Source organism: Eubalaena glacialis, chromosome 14 (genome assembly GCF_028564815.1).
Source record: "Eubalaena glacialis isolate mEubGla1 chromosome 14, mEubGla1.1.hap2.+ XY, whole genome shotgun sequence".
NCBI classification, from domain to species: Eukaryota; Metazoa; Chordata; class Mammalia; order Artiodactyla; family Balaenidae; genus Eubalaena; species Eubalaena glacialis.
In genome coordinates this window covers 91721191-91741236 of record NC_083729.1, presented here as the reverse complement: position 1 = coordinate 91741236, position 20046 = coordinate 91721191, and the positions used below count along the sequence as shown (strand labels likewise).

General features: G+C 38.4%; 1 protein-coding gene across 2 annotated transcripts in view; it reads right to left on the bottom strand.

Annotated features, from left to right (window-relative positions):
- Window positions 1-18517, bottom strand: part of MRPS9 (mitochondrial ribosomal protein S9) — a 68811-nt gene extending 50294 nt beyond the window's left edge. For both annotated transcript variants that reach the window (XM_061210531.1, XM_061210530.1), the window contains exons 1-4: window positions 18361-18517; window positions 13360-13539; window positions 3444-3506; window positions 3321-3351 (exon numbers count right to left, since the gene is read on the bottom strand). In XM_061210531.1, the coding sequence (XP_061066514.1) occupies window positions 3321-3351; window positions 3444-3506; window positions 13360-13539; window positions 18361-18495 (409 nt within the window). In that variant the 5' untranslated portion in view covers window positions 18496-18517. The remainder of the gene's footprint in view (window positions 1-3320; window positions 3352-3443; window positions 3507-13359; window positions 13540-18360) is intronic.
- Between the last annotated feature and the right edge of the window lie 1529 nt (window positions 18518-20046).

Below are 20046 nucleotides of genomic sequence, written 5' to 3'. Positions count from 1 at the left end.
GTCTAACCAGCATTTCCTACTTAAGACAATTTTGGGAACTCTGCTTTTCTTTAAACTGTGTGAGTGGGGTTTGAGCAACACTCTGGATCCACGACTGCCTGGGCCCACCTACGTCCTCTGCCTCGGCCACTTCCCAGCTATGTGCCCTGGCTAAGTTTACCCCACACATCTGAAAAATGGGGCAAACAATATTATCTACTTACGAAAACTGCTGTGAAGATTATGAGTTAATGCATGCAAAGCACTGAGAACTGTGCCTGGCCTGCTCTAAGTTTTAATAAATACTAGTTACTATATTATTTAGGATATTTTTCAGATTAATAAGAATCAAGTTACCCATAACAATCTTATACTTTTAAATATCCTCTGAATATTATTATGTAAAATTATTAACGTTGTCCTCTTATGTTTTCTCTTTTTCCATTAACCAGACTTGCTAGAATTCGATCAATTCCACTGGCTTTTTCAAAGAGTTAGTTGGTTTTATTGTCCTACCCCTTCTTTTAAAAATCTTTACTTCATTCATCCATTTCATTCTTTTTCTGCCTTCTTGAACTGAATACTGAACAGTTCATTTATTTCTAGTCTTTCTTAATAACTAATAAATATAGGTTTGCCTCTCCATAAAACACTGTCTGTATCCCATAGGGTTTAATATGAACTGTCATATACTTCTAAATAGTCTAAAATCTCAATTTTGATTTCTCTTTAACCCAAAAGTTTTACGGTTCTATCGATTTTAATTCAGAATACCTAATCTACAAAATTTCTATTTTTATAATTTGTTAGGTTTTCTCTACAACCTATTACATCATATTCTATTAATATTCCATTGGCATCCGCATAGAAAATGTATTCTTTGTACTTGTATCTGTAACTATAAAATCATGCTGTGTTATTCAAATTCTTTACAGCCTTAGTTAACAGCTTTTGCTTTAAACATTTCAACGCTAAATGCTTGGTGCAAAAAGGTTCATGGTCTTCAAATCCACTTAATGGATATTAGGTTTTATCAATATAGATTAACATTCTTGTCTCACTGAACCATTCCCGAACCTCCCTGAATTCCATTCTGTCTGGCATTAGGTGCTACTCCTTGCTTCTGTCATCAACCGGGTACATATCTTTGTTTTTCCCAATATTTTTATCACTTACTTTAAAAAGTAGAGCAGCTTTTTTATGTTCACTCAATCTGGAAGCTTCCATCTTTTAATAAGAGAAGTGGTAGCACATTACAAGTGCCATAATCTATTCAAATCTAAAGTTCACTGATTTTTTTAACATAAAAAATCAATTTGTCCTATTTACAAAGTACAGCAAAATTGGTAGGTAGATGGCAAAAAGTACTCTGCTCATTCTAAAGGCATACTGTTTAAACACAGTTAAATATACTTAACTGAAATGTAAGAAAATCCTATCAACACTGACATATTTCCAAAATAACACACAGGCATTCTGCAGGGACACACGGACATTTCAGTTTTTACATTCCAGCTGATAGTAGTAACAACTTTCTAATATTCAGAAGCTGGTATGATCTGAAAGAAAGAACCAATCTCAGAGGGGCAGATATACAAGAAGAGATGCAACTAGTAGAGATACACAGAACAAAGAGAGGAAGAGACATAAGTGAGGAGACTGAGAGGTTGAAAAATGGGGGGGGAAAAAGTGATGTTTTTTTTTCCCACTAAAAAAAGGGGAAAAAAATCACTATCATTACAAACATTTACAGAAAAGCCACTAAGTGTAAGTTACTGTGCCTTGTGCATAGTTTTATTTCTAGAAAACTGAGCTGCATCTTTAAATTTGATGTGTACTTTTAATATAGCCTTCATCTGTTATCTTCCCAGAAGCTATTAATTGAATTGATGTCATAGTTTATTACCAACCACATCTAAGAATTCAGAAAATATAAGAGACAGAATATATTTATTAAAAGATTCAAAATACTTATAACAAGATTCAAAATAAAAATTATCAGGTAAAGAGAAGTAGAGAAAAATGACAGAACGCCTAGCTTTGAACAAAGGTGACTCAGCAAAAACATCAATGCAAAACAAATACATTTTTAATAAAAATATCTGCTCTCTCACCAATCTCTATTTATCAGCTCTGAAACACCCTAATGCTGCCTGTAAACTGAGCATCTGTGGCCAGCAGGTGACCCTCCAATGTATCCACACATTTTTGCTGTTGAGTTACACACCTACTAAGAGTCAACTGTGTTTATTCCCAAACCTGTTTATTAGAATTGTACTTATTTCTGTAATTACATGAATCAAGTATTCCATAAACAGATGAAACATGGCTGGAAACAGAAGAGACAGTTGATGCTTCTATCAAAACTAAGTTGAATGCTTTAGAAAGATTCAAAGGCAAGTTACTAAAAAAAAAAAAGTCTGTTCAACTTCTGTGTAGTCGGGGGAAAATCGGTAGAAATATAAAAATATTCTGCACTCAGATTCCTTAGGAAGTTTAAGTTCTTCACTCCACTGTAAGGAAATCAAAACTAAAAACCTCTGATGCTGCATCTCAGGGGCAGAGGCACGCAAAAGAAACGAGGAGGAACAGAGAGGTCCTCAAAGAAAAACCCTCTAGGGCTACAGCAAAAGACTGATGAATATAAATTTATATTTGAGTGTTTTAAAGAAATGATTTCTGGCTTTAATACTTTTTAAAGTAACTGACAATGCCACCCCCCAAGCTTATCCAAGAAGCTTCTAACGTAAATTAGAAAATAGTTAAATATGTTATTTTCTGGTGACCTTAAAGCTTGTCCTACGTTTTCAAGATTTTAGTTTACACATTTAAAAGATAAAGAGAAAAATCTTAAAAGAAACCAGAGAAAACAGGGGGCCAGCTAAGAATGTTGGCTACCTGCTCATCAGGAACAACGCAAGGCAAGAGACAACAGAATCACATCAATAAAGTAATAAAAGTCAAAAAAGGGGGGAGGGAATCTATATTCAGTGAAAATATGCTTACAAATTGAAGAAAAATTTTAAATTTTCATATTAAAAAAAGTTGAATTTGTCTCCAGCAGATCTGTACCCAGCTCTTCTTCAAAAAGGCATATTAGAATGCAAATAAATTGACATTAGTATAGGCATAAACTCTAACCTGATCAAATTTTAATATTATTTAATTAAAAAGAAACAGTTTGTAAACTCCATTCATTATTAGTCATAAAGTACTCCTGACTTATTTCACGACTACCATGACTTAGGAGGGCATCTCCATAACATCTGAGTGACTGCTGATACATAACATAGCACTGTAGGAAAGCAAGAACTATCTGTTTTATTCTTGAACAAACTTACCTCTTTGTTTTGGAAAAATCTCTTCAGGATGCTGTAAAATAAATTAAAAAATGCATTAGGTAATTGCTGTAACATATAAACCTAAGTGAAATTTGTAAAAATATTAATGAAGATAATAACTACCTTCATTACTGGCCGGGCTCGCTTCTCAAACAAACCACTGGGAAAAAGGTAAGCAATCGCTCTCTGAAAATACACACAAAGGTTAATTAACAGTTGTTATAAAAACAAGTTCAAGTTATGACTAATAGTAACCGAGTGCTTACCATGTGCCAGATATCGAACCAAGAGTTTCACATACATTATCTCACCTTGTAATCTTCTAAATGGGATAATAAAATTACCACATATACATTCCCCAAAAGAAAAAAATTTGTAACTGTTAAACTAGTTATTAACAATTTTCAAGTGTCCGCTTCAAACATGAGTGTGCTAGCACAAATAACCCTTCTCTCTCCTTTTTAAAGGAAACTGGAGGAGCCCCTGTATGAGTGCTGGGCGAGGGCCCAGGAGCATCCTCCCAGCCCCAGGTGGTAGGCGGATGTCCACATACAGAAGACTGGAAAGGGCAGGCCCTACATCCCACCCACCGTGATACCTGGATGTTTTCAGAAGCTCTTTGAACGTTTCCTAGAACGTGGGAGAGGTTTTTAAACTACATGTTTCCAAACATGTTCTCGTCAATGTCTGTTTTGCAAGGGGGACGCTCTTGTCATTCTGAATGTGATGCTCCCCTGTAGGCAACTTCCCCTATACGGCGGGTCACTTAACATCCCCGGCCCTTTCCCCAAAGTCCGTGCCAGGAACAACCCCAGTGCTTGCGACAAATCTCACCCCCACACGTGTCCAAAGGCCCTTCACCTCCTGGGAGCAGGACTGCCCCCAACTTGCGTAAGCCCCTACAGCCCCCTCTTACACCCACCCACAATTAAAAGGAAAAACAAACACAGAGGCCATGCATTTTCATCTCTGTGGGACGCTGGCAGGCACAAAGTCAGTGGCCTTGGACCCTAGCCCCTCTCTGAACTCTAAATGACCCAGCAGCTCCTGCAGACCCAGTGCTGCTCTTTTAGGGCCTGTTCTCTCCACGCAGCCAATGTGCTGGACCAGGTTCTGCTCCTGGAAGTAGGGGCCTATAACTTGGGGGTATATTCAATTATATTAGGGAGCCCAGCTGTGTCTCTGCGTCAAGCGTCATTCCTTCAGCCTTTTGGCAATAAGATTGACACTAAAAAACAAGAACAACAACAACAACAAACTTGGCTCACACATCAGAATGCTAACTTTGTGAACTTTTTTTGAAAAACCAGGGACTCCTCTCCCTTCCCTCTCTGAAGAAAAGGCGGACTTTTTATTTAATAAGTGATGTTGAGACAACTGATTGCCATTTGAAAAAAGATAAAACTGGGTCCAAACCTCACACCATACACCAGAGTAACTCCAAATGAGTCAGAGAGCCAAACTTGGAAAATGAAACCAAACAAGTACCAGAAGACAACATGTATAAATTCCTTTATAACCTAGACATGGGAAAGTCCTTAACTACCATTCAAAATTCAGAAGAAAAAAAAAATTGACCAATTAAACTACAGAAAAAAAAAAAGAAAAATATGGCTCAAATATATTCAGAATAAAAAAGGAGCAATTAAAACTACTGAGATAACACTTTTCATCTAACAGGACTAACAAAAATTCGAAAGCTTCACAGCATACTGCTGGCGAGGTTACAGAAGCACCCTGATGCCGTGCTGGTGGGAGTGTACAACCTCCAGGGTTGGCAGTTTGCTAACGTCTAACAAGACTACACATACGTTTCCCGCAGCAATTCCACTTCTACAAATTTACCCTGAAGATACACCCCCACAAATATAAAACAACACAGCATAGGCTGTTAATTGATTTATAAGAACACAATACTAGAAACAACCAAATTATCATACACAAGAGATCAGCTGAATAAATGAAGGTACATCTATGCAATCAAGTACTCTATAGCCGTAACAGAAGACTGAGAAAAGCAAGATGCAAAAGAAATATACTTAGAATGTGGCCACTGGTGTAAGAAAGAGAAACAGAAGTAAGAAAATACATACTGGAGTAGGAAAAAAATATGCATAGGTTTCTTCTTGCAAACATAAACGCAGTCTTTTTTAAAGCAGTTTTCTGACATGTTATTCAGAAATATCTATATTAGAATGATAAAAAAAATGCAGAATTTAAATATTTCGCCAAGTGAAGTTAAGTCAACCAGAAAACCACTGGAGGAAGGTGGTGAAGGAAATACCTGACTCTGCTAGCGTTAACCTCCCTGTCAACTGTTAGGTTCTAGGATTCCCTGTGTGTGTGTGGCACTTACCAGGCACCAGAGAACATGTACCAGCAGGAAATGGCCTATACCCTCTCAAGCATCTTAAAATTGGAGGAAAATTGGCATTCACATCTGAATTGTGGTTTGGCCCACTTGGACCAAGTTAATCAACCATGACGGATTAACAGAAATGTCACAATTATCTGAAATAAGTACTTTTTCACTTCTGAACAATCTACATGAAAAACTATTATTTAAACTAAGAAACACCCAGGCGCAGTGGTTAAGAATCTGCCTGCCAATGCAGGGGACACGGGTTCCATCCCTGGTCCAGGAAGATTCCACATGCCACGGAGCAACTAAGCCCGAGAGCCACAACTACTGAAGCCCACGCGCCTAGAGCCTGTGCTCCGCAACAAGAGAAACCACCGCAATGAGAAGCCCGTGCACCGCAACGAAGAGTAACCCCCGCTCGCCGCAACTAGAGAAAGCCCGTGTGCAGCAACAAAGACCCAATGCAGCCAAAAATAAATAATTAATTTTAAAAAATAATAAACTAAGAAACACCCAAACAAAAACCAAAAATACATGTATCAGTTGGGACTCAATTAATGATTCTTCAAGAAGCTTTAAAACGAGCCTAACATTTTTATTTGTTTCAGGCTTAGCATTTGTTTCAAGAGACCTACTCTCAGTTGAGGAACCAGACTTTGGATGTGGCCTGTAGGTAAACACACTGGTATTCAAACATCATCAATATCCATGAACATATACCTGAAATAGACAATAAACCTTGCCTTACTCTGATTTAAGGTTGTTGCTGCCTTAATCTTTCAGTTTTACATTCACTCAGAAGAAAATCTGAGCCACAGGAATAGAAAACAAAGGGCATTTTCCTACAGTAAGCTCTACCTTAATACTTCCTATATTAAGTTCTGGAATTTGTATGGAATTCAACTTGGCAAAGTTCTCAGGTGTTTTAAAGTAATGTCACATTTGAAAACATTGTTAGACATATGTATGGCTTAGGTTCAATGGTTGGTTGTCACAAAAACAAAAAAACATAACACAAAAAACCTTGCTCCTCCCAGGGAGGAAAAAAAAAGTGGAGTATACATTTAGTGACAAGTATAGAATCCTTTAGAAATTTATTAGACTACGGCATGGTTTACCTGAATCCAAAACAAAAAAAGTACTGATTAAAAAAAAAGAATGTAAACTAAAGAAAAAATTAATCCAAGTAAGTCACAGAGTAAAGTAATTCTCATTTGTAAACATGTTGTTTACATCTTTGGATTTTCACTAGAATACTGGTAATTCAAGTGTTCCCTAAAATGAAGGCAAAGTATTTAACTATATTCTTAGGCTTATGTCAAAGTATAAAAAGATTGCAAACTCAATCCAGGAGAAGGAAGCACTGGGTCAGGAATGCAATCTCTATTAATTAGGTATCCCAGCTGGGCAGTGGGTTTGCAGCTGTTAACTTGATCAATGACTTACCTAAATGTCATCTCTACTGATTCGCTTATAAATTACCAGCAAGTGAGACTAATGTACAGGTGCTAATTTATTTAAACTGTTCTCTACAGTTCTACACAGCTTTATAAACTGCATCTGGCACCTAATGTTAGCTGTCAGTTGTACTTAGACATGCCTGTCCTAACGACTCTGTTCATTAGAAGTGAGCACAAATTATGAAATATTGTGAAAAATGATACATCAAATGGAATGGGCACAGCAAATCAATTAGAGAAACTTCACACGGCATATTCACACTTTGGAGAACAAAACATTCAGGTTTCGGAAGGAGGTCTATAATACCAATTAAAAAGTAATTGGTAGACTTCAGCAGTATTATATATCAATTTGCTGGCTTTTTTCCTGAAATTCTTGAGTAACGCAGATCTTAACTTTTAATTCCCAAATAAAGACATTAGTAAATGCAAGTGCAATTCTGTATCCATAATACTTAATATAACCGAAATGTCTCCAACTTAAAATTTATAAGCTTAATTCAAAAAGGAAAATGCAAATATCAGTGGTCCTCAACCTTTCTGTGTTTACAGCATGATTCTGAGAAAAAGAGTTTTGATGGTACACGTGAAAGGACGCTAAGGGCGAGCAACACTACACAGACGTGTCTACTCCGGCACGGCGGGAGTGTGACGATGTCTGTGGAATTCCAGGGCCCTGACCACTGGCCAGCCTTGAGCCTTGGGTCAAGAGTTGAGGAAAACATCTCTGCCCACCTCTGTCACACACTATGGGGCTACTTCTTACAGTTTCCACACACACAGACTCTTCTTTTGACCAAACTGTAACCGCTTTACACTGAATTACAAGCCCCATCCAGCTCAATGTTCACCGGACAGACTCCGCGCAGTAACACACACTGTCTCAGACAAGAATACTTTTCACACCCTGATGAACATCTGGCCATCACCTGGGGAAGATTTATGGCACAGGAGTTGAGAAACATGGCATTAAGATCTATTTTCAAAATATTCAGCATGCATCTGAGTACTTTCAGCAAGACACCAAACACACATACACTACACTGCTTGTCAGAGGGACCTGTCTGTCCTCCCACCAGATCTTCTGGGGGTTACCAGCAGCACCAGTGATTCACAGGGAAAGAGCAGCAGGCGGTTCCTTTCTTTTCAATGTAACTTAAGAAATGAGGCAAAAATTAAACTATTTTGAAATGGAGACAATCTATACCTAATTTCTTTTTAGTTAATTTGCTATTTCACCAACTAAAAAGGATATTTTTTCATATAAATTTAATGCCATGATTGAGCATTAAACATTTTGCAAAAAAAAATTTCTAGCAGATACACAACGCTGTAGCTTTAATAATAAAAAAAACTTCTAAATAATGTACCTTTAAATATCAACAGTGACAAGCAGAATTATTTTTATTTGTAAACTTTACCTGTCATATTTCTTTTTCTTTCACTAATCCACATCAGTACTCTTTTTTAAAGGCTTATTAAATTAAGGGAGCACCAGCATAAAAGATTACCTAGGTGTAATTTTCACACATAAGTTGTATACACTTCACTCAGTGAGGCCAGAGGCCAGATTTCTATTCAAGCTCAACCTTCTGGAATAAAACTGTAAACCTAGAAATCAATGAAAAAGGCCTATGAAGAGCGGAAGTAGCTGCTATAAACTCATGATTTCCTCATGCTGAGTCCAGTGGCTCCTAGTTTTAATCCACACGCCTAACAACCTTAGCTACGCCAGAAGGCCAGCAGGCAAGGGAGCGGCAAGAGGCCAAGACAGACGCCTTGATAGGAAAGGAGCCAGGGCAGAGCCAGGCCACTCAGTACAGGGACAAACACACACTACGGGGCGCCGCAGTTTAACAACCACTGTAACAGGAACATCCTGAGGCTCTCAAAGGTTAAATTATACTCTCTATATTCTACTAATATACTATATGGGGAGACCGCAATTTATTTTAGAAAATGTTACCAAAAAATTTAATCTTTGAAAGTGTGGAAAAAACAGACTTTGGATACAGAAACACCGTGTACACCTTTGATTTCCTCAACAATAAATACCTACTCTGTAGGTTTTTATGAAGATTAAATGTGTGAATGTATATCAGGCTCCCAGACAGCATCTTGCACATACATACGAGGTTTTCAGTTAAGTGGTGGTATTTTTCTTTTCAAATAACAATTTAAAATAAGTTTCTCTCATCTAGGAAATTCCCTTTTGTAGAATATCTAATTTCCTGATCATATTATTAAGAGACAAATTACAATACCTAGTTTTAATTTATATATTAAAAGTCAATATATTATAAAAAGCATTCACGATATCTAAATACATAATAGCAACCATAATGTTCTTCTGAAGATTATCTGGAAGCTTAAAATATTTTCCTGATTTTGGATATCAATTATTTATTTTTGTCTTTAGAAATAACCAAGCATTTTGTCAGTATGAAAATGTGAAATAGGACTTAGCTATACTGTCTCTCTTTCAGGTTATATACACAGCCAAACCTGTTACAAAAATAATAGTTTCAAATACATAAATGAAAACAGGAACTATAAAATGATAAATTCCCATATATTTTCAGTGCTTTGGTAACAGTTGGCTGTCATTGCCCTCTTTTGCTTTTACATCTACTCAGATGTCAAAGAAGGTCCCCTTAATTTAATAAAATGCCAGAAGAGTTAATTGACATAAAATGTGAGACTGAGTGAAGCACATCAATCATTTGTAGGAAAGTCGAGCACAGCAGAACCAAGTCGCCCACATCAAGGAAAAGGGATCACACTTCCACACGGGCTTTCAGACATGAGCGAGGTGAGACAACACACCACCCTACAGTACAATGCAAACTCTGGCTGAAGTGGCTCCTGATAAATCAATGTTCCCAAGAGGACTGCAGATTCTCCTCCCCAACATTCTGTCTCATGGAAGACTTGCATGACCAAGGCAATTAGAAAACTAGTGACTGACTCAAGTCATGGTAGATTTTATTTATTACAATAAAATCTGCCATAAGAACAATAACATAACGCATTAATCTCACGCTCCTTAGTTATATTCTGAGGTAGGCGAGCAGGTATTATTATTTTAGAGATGAGGAAACCTAGTGACCGTGCTGTGACTTGTCAGACATTACAATGCGAGTTAGTGACGTTGCAAGGACTCTCCTAATGCCAGGTTCTGCATCTTTCTACAACGTCACTTCAACTACAACAAATTTATCTTTTAAAAGAAGATTAATTTAACCACAAAGTTCTACATGTTCTGCATCTATATTCCTCACAAGAAATCCAGCTTCATTTTAAAACATTTTACATATTTTAAAGAAGTGATTGGATTTTTTTCATAACAATTCATGATTTCATTACTTTATTGTCTAAATCTAAGGAAGATTTTTATTATGTTCTATTAGCACAATGACACAAAATAACATCAACTTACTTCCACTACACACACACACACACACACACACACACACACACACAGTTTTACAGAAAAGCTGCCACCCCTCACATTTACTGTGTGATGTTAAACACATCTTCTCTGGAAAACAACTCAATATTTTAAGGAGCAGAACTAAAAATATTGTTTCTACCTGACTGAATGACAGAATCTTTTAGATTTCTCTAAATAACACAAAAAGGATCCTTTAGATGAAGACACCAATGTCTGTCTGTTTTAAACCCCTTAACGAAAAAAATTTTTAAGTATTTTAATATACAAAAAAAATTGTTTTAGATCTTCAATATTTTTGCCTAAATGCATTTCACAGATGATTGCAGCAATCATTATTTTAGCAATTGGTTAGTAGCAAGGAAAAACCAGTTTCTAAAATTCATAAAATAACAAATGGTTTAATCTGAATACAATGGCACTTAATTTACCTACGTGAAAATTATACAGCAAGCCTAGACTTTTAACTAGGTAATTGAATTAAATTATAGGTCATGTCTACTCTGTAAAAATTAAATCCTCATGAAAATAGTTTTAACATCTCAAACTAGCATTCTGATTAAACAGCCAAACAATGAACTCACACCATTCTCAACAACATAATTCATATGTAATACTTATGTTGTGAAAACGTTCATCCCTTCAGATAGATTTACAAAACTACTGAATGATTCTGTTTCTCTCAGTGAGCTAAATATATTCCATGTACACCTAAAAAGGTAGTAAAGAGATGCTCAAAAATGCCTTAGTGGTAAAGTCAGTTAGGTAGTGGGATCCTCTTGCTCAGAACAGTTACTCAGGAACAGACAGGTCACAAGGAGAGAGGGGAGGACCATTTTTAAAAGCAGACAGTAATTATCAAAAATCAAAAACAGAAATACACACACAAATCCCAGGCCCAGAGGCCTTCACTGATGAATTCAACCGAACATTTAAAGAAGAATTAATACCAGTTCTTCACAAACAATGCCAAAAATAAAAGAGAACTTCCCAACTCATTCTGTGAGACCAGTATTACCCTGATATCAAAATCACACACATTACAAGAAAAGAAAAATACAGATAAGTATCAATTAGATGCAAAAATCCTCAGCAAAACACTAGCAAACCAATTCCAGAAACACATAAAAAAGATGACCCACCCAGACAAAGTGGGATTTATTCCAGGAACACAAGGTTGGTTTAACATCTAAGTCAATTACTGCAAAAAATAATAAATAAATAACCCATATCCTTTAAAATACAGTTAAAATCTCTGATTCTTGTGAGTCTTAACTGACATCTAACACTTTGTTTAAAAGGGTTGGCTGTTAAGAAGTAATGTTTCATTGAATAATGTTAAAAAACCAAACAAAAATCTTCATTTGCTTCCATGATTCCCAGGACAAATTACAGGTAAAACAAGTTTGTCCTTTATGATTGACTTTGTGATTTGTTATATCATAAACTTTTTTTGGGTTTGTATTTGTCTCTTTAGTCCTAAGAACAACATGGAGATAGTCATCCTTATTTTAATTTAGTAAATAAAGACATAAAAAAAAGATAAAGATAAAGAAAATGAAAAAAAAAATCAAGTAATGTGATATATCATACCAATAAAAGATATCATCTCAGTAAAAGCAAAAAAAAAAAAAAAAAAAAAGTTGACAATATCCAAAACCCCTTTATGATAATAATGCTCAGCAAACTAGGTATGGAAAGGAATCTCCAGTACCTGATAAAGAGCATCTGTAAAAACCCATAGCTAACATCATTCCCGATGGTGAAAGACTGAAGGCTTTTCCCTAAGATCAGGAACAAGGTGAGAATGTCCACTCACTATTTCTATTCAGCTTTGCTGGAGGTCCTAGCCAGGGCAATTAGGCAAGAAAAAGAAATAAAAGGCATTCAGATTGGAAAGAAAGAACTAGAACTATTTCTATTTGTCAGTGGCAACATTTTATATGTAGAAAATCCTAAGAAATCCACCAAAAAGCTACAAAACAATTCTATTTACAATAGAATAACTTTAAAAAGCAATTAATGCTCAGAAATAAACTTAAAAGAAATGCCAAACTCTGAAAACTGGAAAACATCACAATAAGAAATTAAAGAAGATCTAAATAAACAGAAAGACATCCCATGATCACAGATCAGAAGACTTAAGATGGCAACACTCCCAAAATTGCTCTAGAGATTCAACATAATCCCTACCAAAATCCTAGCTGGCTCGCTGAAGAAACGAACAAGCTCATTCTAAAATTCATATGGAAATTCAAAGGGCAGAGAATAGACAAAATGACCTTGAAAAAGAAGAACCAAGTAAGAGTCCTAGCACTAGGTGGAACAGGAACAGAATGTTAACCCTACTCTCAGATCACTTAGAACATGCCTTCACTCTGAAAATTCAAATATATAGTTAGGCTGATAAAAACTCTGGGCTTGGGTTTACTTATGGGATTTTTCCTATAAACTTACCATTTGTTTTATCATTTTGTAAGAAAGCTGAGTTTAAAACTACACAACAGGATAAATGTTTCTAAATCGTGTATAAACATTCATAGTGGCTCCTGTGACCTGGAATCAAGGAAAAGTATCCATTTCTGGTTAAAATCTAAACCTCACTATACTTTATAATGCTTCAAATACAGAGTAGCATCTCTCTGAAACCACAGTTCCAACTTGCAAAATAGTAGAGTGGCATTTTTCCTTATTCTGACAGTCTGACAGCTTTCGGTATTTAAAACTCTACAACAATTACTTTGCCAACAGAGTAACTGTACTTACATCAATATCCTCTTGGGTAAAAGTTTCTGGATCTTCTCCCATCATGTTGGCTAAGTGTCTCTTTCCTATGTTGAATTCTTCAATCTGCTTTTTAATAAAATCCACTGTGTAAGTTTCACGTCTTAAGGCTGCAACATTTTTCCTTGTTGTTACAACTGTGGTGTGTCTTAACCTTAATATCTAGCAGAAAATACAAATGGAAAGACAAGATTTTAAATTAAACAATGATCTTACAGGCCACTGTCTCTAAATAAAACAAGACATTCAAACAACTCTCTTTTTATTACGGTACTCAATTGGCAGGAGTCTGGAGACAAGGTAAAGGCTAGTTAAGACAACTGTTCCCTGCTAGAAAGCTTGCTTTTAAAAGCTTCTGCTTACAAAGCAGTTGAAACTACTAGCATTTCAACACATTAAAAATAATAATAATAAAAATAACTGTGAGTGATATGCTACCTCCGTGTCTGCTACAAACATCCACATTTGATACCGACTGGTCAATGTCGGCTGCTGTGATATTTGACACACAACGAATGAAGAGTAAAACGCCACTCCCTTAAAAAGAGGCAAGTGTACATGCAGACAGAAACTAGCCAACAGGAGACACGGACCTAGTGACTTGCTTCTAAAGAACAGAATACCACTAACATGGTAGAACGTCACTTCTTAGATTAGGTTACAAAAAGACTGTCTTCCCCCTTTTTCATCCTCTCTTGACCAACCTGAGGGAAGCAAGATGTGGTGAGCTGCCCTCCAGAGCTCCACAGGGCAAGAACTGAGGGGGGCCCCAGCCAAGAGCCAGCCCAATAGCCGCCAAGGATGTGAATCCTGCTGACACCCACACTGAGCGTGCAGGCAGCGGACTTCCACCCCCGGTCCCGAGACGACCGTAGCCACCGCCAACACCTGGGCCGCTGCCTTAAGGGAGACCCTGGGCAGAAGGCCCAGTGTAACCGTGCCTGGAATCCTGACCCACAGAAACCGTGAGATAAATATCTGTTGTTGTAAGCTGCTAAATTTGAGGGTAGTTTGTCATTCAGCACTAAATAACTCATCATTCAGCACCCCGATTACATCAAGAAAGCAGGGTACAAGAGAGTTCGCTTACCCAGTTTCATATGCAAGGAGAGGTGGGAACGATGGGCGTAGCTACTATCAAGCTTTTTCTAAATAAGAACTTTTTAAACTACATAAGGAAAATGCAAATTTTAATATCTCAGTATTTTCCATAATTAAAGCAACGAGGGACACACTAAATCTACCCTTAAAAGGACAGGATGAGATCTCAAAGGGTGTTATGCTACCAAAGGGGTTTTCTTTTCCACTGCTAATAAACTGCGATTTCTAAAAGTCAAAAATTATCTGGGGGAAAACACAACTAATTTACAGAGCTGTATAGTATCTGATACAAACCCCAGGCAATTTTTAAATTTGCTTTTCAAAGAGTTTTTAGCAATTGCCAGTAGTTTATTAAGACCCTACTGTAAAACCAATTGGATGCTGTGATAAATATAGAACATTATAATCTCCAGGAGCCCACAAGATGAGAGATGAAAAGAACAGATCCCTAAGACAGAGACAGCAATGTTTTTACAATAAAAGCAAAATATACAAGGGCTAAGGCATCAAATGTTATCCATCATCCTTCTCTGGCAGACAGTGCAATTCAACAAAGGCATATTGGCTCAGTAAAAACTGAATGTTTAAGCACTAAGAAAGTGCTTAGTAGAAAATAAAGAGGACATATTGATGTTTGTAGTAATAGTTTTCAAAACAGAAATTGGTCTACTGCTTTTTCTTACTATGAAAGTCATAAATATTACAGAAAGTAAATTGGCATTCCTACATAAAATTATATTGACAGGCGTTAAGAATTCATGGGTAACCTTTGTATCACACCATGACTGTCAAACTGCTTATAATAAAGCCAAAACTACTTTCATTTGTGACAGTTAACAAAAAAAAAAAAATTCAAGTATCTTCACATAGCCAAACACTTTCTAATCCTGTCCCACCGCTCTCTCACCAAATTATTAAACCAATTATAATTGCTATAACCAATTATTTGTTGTTGCCAGAATCCACTGACTCTGTACACCTCTGTCCCTTGTGTACCTATTACATCTTCCTAGAACAGAATACCTCTCTTTTCTCACGTAACTCCTAACTGACTCTCCCATCACCTCCTCTGAGAAGCCGCCCACCACTCTACCCATCACAACTCATTTGTATTAGGCACTGCACTTCTGTGCTTTTCTGTATTTACCTTTGTAAATCTCACAGTACACTGTGTGTAGATCCTTGATATTCACGGGTTTAAAACCAGAAAAATTTGGCCATTCCCAAGTAATATTCCCTCCTCCACCCCAAATTTGGGACACTCAGATATCTGCACTTGTACTGAGGCATTAACATGAAACGTGTATGCCACAATTCTGGTATGCAGGAGAAAACCTGCTGGAGAGCTTCCCAACTGAGTAGCCAGGAGCCACAGCTTAACAGAACTTGTTTCTTTTTCCTTTTGCATCAGTGTCTCTCAAACATTTTTGACTGTGACCCACAGTAATAGCTACTGCTTATATCACCCCCTAGGACACACACACACACATATATACATAAACAAAAGGCAAAATACCCTGTATAAGATGCACTTTGATTATTATAATTATTCTATTCTCTCCACTCCCTTCTTTAACCTCTTATGAGATTTCATAACTAATGGGTTATGACCCAAACTAAACAAAAAACAGGTGTAGTGTTTCAGCAACTCATAAAGTGATTAAAAACTTTGTTGTTTTACGAAACATGGCCCCTAAAAGAAATATAATGATTAATATTGGAGACGGAAGTGAAGAAATGCTAATATTTAAGACAGATAAGCTCTGTGCCAGGAAAAAAGCTTTATAAATGTCTTTAGGCATATAGAAGGAACCATTAAGGGTCTGATGGGGTCAGTTAAGTCTTTCAGTTGTATCTGAGCTGTACTGCATGTGCTAACACATGTGCTGCGGAGGTATTCAGGAATTTGGGGATTCAGCATCTCAGGACCATCCCCTGAGAGTGCTAAGGGTGGATACCGTCTAGTAGTTGCTTGACTTCAATGATTTGTTTACTTCGCAGTGCCTGGCTCAAGTGAAGTGCTCAGTAAAACATCTGCCATACGGGTGAAAAAAAAGAAAAGCTTTATTTATTTCAGGAGTGGTCAGGGAGGTGAAATCAAAGTAACAAAGAGAAATCATTTTTCACCCACCTTACTGAAAAAAATAATAATACCTAATGCAGGTGGAAAGAAGGGCACGCTTTTACATCAACGATGGACTCTGAATTGCTACAGCCTTTCTGGAGAACTATGTGGAAACATCTACTAAATGTCTACTGAGAAGTACACATCCTTTGCAGCAATCACCTCACAACTGGAACTCTCTCCTACAGAAATAAAAGCATCAGATGGAAGATATTTGATGTAGTAAGAATTACACCAGGATGTTTACTGAACGCTTCATTAGTGGGAAGAAAAAGGAAACAAAGCAAATGCCCATCAACTGTTAAATTAACTTTGATACATTCATACCACAGAATATTATGCAGCAGTTACACACGTAATAGGTGACTTGGAGAGATTTCTGCTATACATGTAAGTTAAAGAAGCAAAAAGTAGAACAGGATCCATTTTTTGAAAGTATGCATATGCATGCATGTCTATGCTTAAAAGAACATCGAGAAAGACACAGAAGGATACATACGTTCAAAGGTTTGGGAGTTCCAGGGATGGAGCAAAAGTTAACAACTCTCTGTCACCTCCCCCACTTTGTGTCAACAATAAGAACATTCTCTCTGCTACAGTCCCTTTTATAGGAAATTATGCGTATACAGAAAGGATACACTCAAAAGAGGTGCATGAAAAAACCAAAAACTTCCAACCTATTTTCCAGCTAAAAAATAATAAAAACAAATGTTTGATGGATAAATGGATGGATGGATTGGTTGATCTGAGTTAAAACATAAAAGAAAAAAGATTTTTTAAAAAGATGGCACTTCTTTTTCAACAGTTTTTGATCACAGTACTTGACTTCTTTACAGTATTTGGTACTGTAAATCACTCTCCCTCCTTGGAGCATTCTCCTGTTTTCTATGCCTCCACACTGCCTAGGTTTTCCCCTACTTCTTTGGCAGGTCATTCTCAATCTCTTGGGTGGCTCTTCTTCCTCTGCTGTTTGTCCTTCAGGGTCCGGTCCCTCTGCTTATTCCTCATTCACTACCACCTCCCCTAGATGATCTAATTCATTTCCAAGACCTCAATTACCATCTACAAGGTAACAGAGGACTTGTAAATCAGCTTTCTTCTTTAACTTGCTTATCTATGGGTTTACGGGAAATCTCCACTTGGACATCCCAAATATAACTATTTAATAAACACAATTATATCCAAAACTAAGCTCGTTTCCTGTAAATCGCATCATCGTCCAATCAGCTGTGAAGGTAGAATCCTGGCTTCCCACTGCCCTCAGGATTAAATTTTAATTAGAAGTTGTGATCTCCATCTCTGAGACAAAGTACCGGGAAAATTAAGAAAACGGAAACTGCACAGATGTAAGACACTTTAAAACTGTCACTCTCTCTCCTCTCCACTGTGCGACTTTCTGCATTAAGTCTTCGGGTCCCTGCAGGGGTCCAGTTCTCAACCACCTCCGCCCTCCGGACCGCGGGGCTCGCGGGCAGGGCGGGACCCATCACCCACCCGGGCGGCGGGTCAAGGCAGGGGTCGCTCTAGTTCCGTCTCAGATAACTTCCCCCTCACTGCACCCTGAGAAAACCAGCAACAACTTCCAGGGTGGGCACCAGAAGGCAATCCCACTCCTCTCTCTACCTCAGACCGCTGCTGAGCACCTAAGACCCCAGGGGCCCCGTCTGAGGGCGCGGAGACGCCAGGGGACCGCGACGGCGCCGGCTCCACATCCGCGTGCTCCAGGGACCAGCACTCCCACTTCTCTCAGGCCTTACCTGGCATCCGGGACTTCTCTGCAGCTTAGCAGCCGCGGCTTTCCAGAAGCCCTGTTCCCGAGCAAAGCTAACCCTACCCCCAAGAAAGAGCCGGTACGAAGCAGCTGCGCCGCAGGACACGCGGAGAGCCGCCATGTTGGCTGCGGGAAGCACGGGCAGTAGGACGAAAAGGCGGGGCTTGCGGACTGCGCAGGCGCTGATGGGCTCCGGGTCCTCGAGGCTGCCGGGAAGGGGCGCTGGAGCAGGGGGCGTGTCCCGCGGCCAGAGGCGGCTCGTCGCTGATTGGGTGCGGGAGCCCGCGGGGCGTGTCCGACCCCGGCCCGGGGTCGGTGTTGACCGTGCGAAGGGTAGTGGGTCCGCATCCTGGCCTTGCGCATCTTCTGCGCGTCTTGTAGCCGGCTGCTCCCCGAGTCTCCTTGGAACGACTGCCACGTGGCTGTCTCGCCAGCCCTTCCGCCCCACGTCCAGCCTGCCCTAGCGCTGGCTCCCCTGCGCAGCCCTGTCTTCACGCTCCATCATCACCCAGCTGCTCTCTCCGCTAGGTAGGACCGAGCTCCGTGTCTCTGCTCCCAGCAGACCCCTTCCTGGCATGGGTTTTACCTCCTCCTCCCTTCCCACGTGGATCGGGGTCCAGTGTCTCCACCCTCCTCCGGAAACTGGTTGTTTCCTAAGTGTATGAAGCGCAGGCTAACCCTTAAACCTGCGAGGACAGACACTTGTCTTTGCTTGTCACCCCCTTACTGTTAGTACTAAGCCTCCTTGGAAACTCAGTCAGAACTAAATAAATGGGTATGAATATAGATGAGCATGGCTTGCCTTCTGGGGCTTTTTTACTGTTTGCTCCAGACGGTAACTCCCAGGGCGCTTTCTACGAAATACATATTACAGGATGTAGTAAGCCGCTCTTAAAGGGTTTCCAAACAATTAGATTCGAAGGATCAGTAAAATTAATACACACATGCATATGGAAAATCTGAGGTCAAGTTGTCAAGCAAATAAATGTCATCTACTATCATCACTATTTCGTAAAACACAGAACATTTTAATATTAAGAAGGTAGAAGTGACATAATCTTGGAATGAAGTGTGGTCCTTCCAATGGAGTGCATTTATGTGTACGCAAAGCTCGCTCTCGTTCTTTTTGTTGTTACCTTTTAGGCTAGCGAGACTTTCATCAAAAGTTGGCAGAGACCCATGAGCTAGTATTCGGGAACCACGACTTTATAACTTATTAAAATAGATGTCTTTAAACAGCAGTTCCTACACACTGTAAAAAAAGTTTTTTAACTTAATTGTGGAAATTTCACCAAGACAATCAAATAAGTATGTAGAAGCAGAATTTATATCATTTTTTAAAAATGACATGTTGGAGCATATGAAAAATACGTTAAGTACTGAAATTAAGATTAGGAATTGTGGAAGTTTTTTTCTCTTATTTTTTTCTCTAAGATTCATGTTATGATCTTTTACTAGATTACAGTAAAGCAAATGTAATACATCTCCCACCTCTAGGGGCAACCCTTGGACTGCTGCTTTGAATTTCCTGTGTAGCCTTTGAGTTTGGGAAGAAATATGTAACTGTAGGTTGACACTGGCTGCATAATTTGGAGAAGGAAAGATTGGAATCAGGAATGTACTGATAAACATTTAAAATATGAAAAAAATGTAATTTTACCAAACAGCTACA